Source organism: Mesitornis unicolor, unplaced genomic scaffold, assembly GCF_000695765.1.
Source record: "Mesitornis unicolor isolate BGI_N332 unplaced genomic scaffold, ASM69576v1 scaffold41872, whole genome shotgun sequence".
NCBI classification, from domain to species: Eukaryota; Metazoa; Chordata; class Aves; order Mesitornithiformes; family Mesitornithidae; genus Mesitornis; species Mesitornis unicolor.
The window spans coordinates 15,491-17,896 of NW_010171997.1; the positions used below are offsets into that span (position 1 = coordinate 15,491).

The 2,406-nt window shown below is 42.9% G+C and overlaps 1 protein-coding gene across 1 annotated transcript; it reads right to left on the bottom strand.

Annotated features, from left to right (window-relative positions):
• Window positions 1–427: 427 nt before the first annotated feature.
• Window positions 428–2,400, bottom strand: FAM96B (family with sequence similarity 96, member B; the record flags this gene model as incomplete). The annotated part of the gene is made up of 5 exons (XM_010180224.1): window positions 428–631; window positions 1,155–1,200; window positions 1,710–1,835; window positions 2,139–2,218; window positions 2,322–2,400. Coding segments are annotated over 5 exons (429 nt in total), but the record flags the coding sequence as incomplete, so codon positions are not given.
• Window positions 2,401–2,406: the final 6 nt, after the last annotated feature.

Here is a 2,406-nt window from a genome sequence, read left to right on the forward strand (position 1 = left end):
TAATCCAAGTTAATATGAAAAAAGGGCAAATTATTTAGAAACCATTTACGCTTACTGCTAAAATGTGTTACAACTTTGTACACATGAACTTAGAAGACTTTTGATATCTGAAGCTAAAATTATATTAGCAGCCCAAAACAGTCATATGAAGGTAAAGATTTTAACTGACAATTAGCCTGGAGTACTTGTAAAGTCCCCTGTGCAAAATCTACTTCTAAAATGCAGTTTATAACTATTTTTGGATAGTGAGAAACCTGTTAAAAACAGGTTGAAACAAATAATTTTAAAGAAAAATCCTGCCTATGCAATAACTAATAAGATTTAACAGTCAATTTTTATTCTATTTTTGTAGCTGTCTATAAGCTAATTTATCATATACTATTTTTTGTAGGAGTAATGAAACATTTCTTTAAGAAAATCCAAACTATTTTATTTTGCTCACAGACATATGGATATTGTAACACTAGCATCACCACTTCATATACAAAATTAGTTTAACACAGCAGAATACCAACGATTTCCTCATTGGACAGTTATGATCGAGCAGACAAACACTGATTCACTACTTCCAGTAAGTGAGAGTTTTCCAAAGCAGCTGCTACACGTTCTTTATCAGCAAGCTGTTTATTAACTGTGCAGAAAAAAAACACCACAAGAAACTGGTCAAAACAGTGGTAGAGTATCTTTTATAAAGCATTTTACACTGAGATATTTACATAAGCACACTGTTCCTATGGTACTCAGGGAGACTAGTAATTCTGCAGAATTGCAGTCTGAAGTCAAAACTACCATACTACTGTAAGTTAAACCAACAAACCCTTTACAATTCATCAGCAGGGAGCTATGTATGTGTAGGTGTTAATACAAGAAGAAATTTCACCCCAGCCTCTCCCCGTTTTCTGAGTCTTCCCTGACCCGGGCAAATCAATGCCTAGTTGAGAGCACAGATTGCCTGAGATGTTTAAAGCACGGTACAGAACATAACTAAGCGTCATCATTACACACCGCTGCTCTGTCATGTTCTTCAGAAGCTGATGCATGCAAAGTCCCAGATACTAAACAGCTGCTCTGCAGGTGTGGAAGTCTTTCTGCTCTCTAATTTTCAAAATTTAAAAAACAAAGACAACTACACAACAGAGCACTAAAAACCTTACCTGCATGCTCAGAAGCATGTGTTCCTGGTGTTATATGGACATCCAGCTTAAAAAGCATCACAAAAGAAAAAGGAGACAAGTAAACAAAACACTGGAAGCTCAAGTCCAAACTATTTAATAATAAAATTAAGACAATAACAAAAAGAGGAGGAAAAGGACATTCTTGCCAATATAATTTACTGTATATAGTAGAATAAAAGTCTAAAATCACAATATGTTCTGCATTCCCATCTGTTAACCCTGTTTCAGACACGGGTGTGAGGCACCAACCTCGCCTCATCCCATGCTGTAGAGCACTGCAGGTACCTGCGCTCCATAGCCCCACTGGCCCTTGATGTGACTGTCACAGAACTGCAATTCTGCATTGGTGTTTTAGTCTGCTGCCCCCTCTGGTGCCTGGAGTGCTTCCCCCTCCCGTAATATGAAAAAACAAAAGTAGCTATTTTTCACTGTAAGTTAGTTAGCTCTTTTTTATTGTCCTGCCACCCCCCCCCGGTTTTTTCTTTTCAAACACAATGCTCCCATTTTGCTTTCCAGAGTGATTTGATTACTCACCTTAAATCTCTCAGGCAGAGATCTGATCAATTTTACTTTGATGGAGAGGCCGATTAACGTCGCCATGCTGCAGTGAGGAATGGTGGGAGTGAACTCCACGGCCACCGTGCTCTCTGCGTCATTCACCTGTTGAAAACCAAACATTTCGCATGTGCGGAACTGCCGGCCTTTCCCCCAAGCTAGCTAGGCGCATTTTACGTGAAATGCAACTTGAAGCTGTACTTTGCTGCTTAATTTTCTGCACTGCTGTTTTTAAATACTATGTTTAGCTGCAGTAGACTTCTATAATAAACCTCTTTCAATGTTAGAAAAAAACAGTTAATCAGCAGGCAGAGCAGCACAGCCCTGCAGCACAGCCCGCATCTATCGGGCGGCAGCGCCGACATCCGCGCAAGCGGGACGAGCAGCGTATCCTAGCGGGGATCTCACCTTCACCCGCACTTGCTCGACGACGTTCAGCTCCTCCAGGGTGAGGGGGTGCTCGGGGTCGTTAATGGAGCGGATGAGATGTTTCCGGGTTAAGGAAAGCGGAGCGAAGCCGCACCGACCTGGCCTGCGCCGCTACCCTTGCCCGCCCGCCCTCGGCCCGGCCCTCCCGTCCCAGCAGGATATCGAAGATCTCCCGATCATCGATGGAGTCGGGCAGCTCGTCGTCCTCCTCCCGCGCCGTCACCGGCCGCTCCCCCGAGCGGCGGTA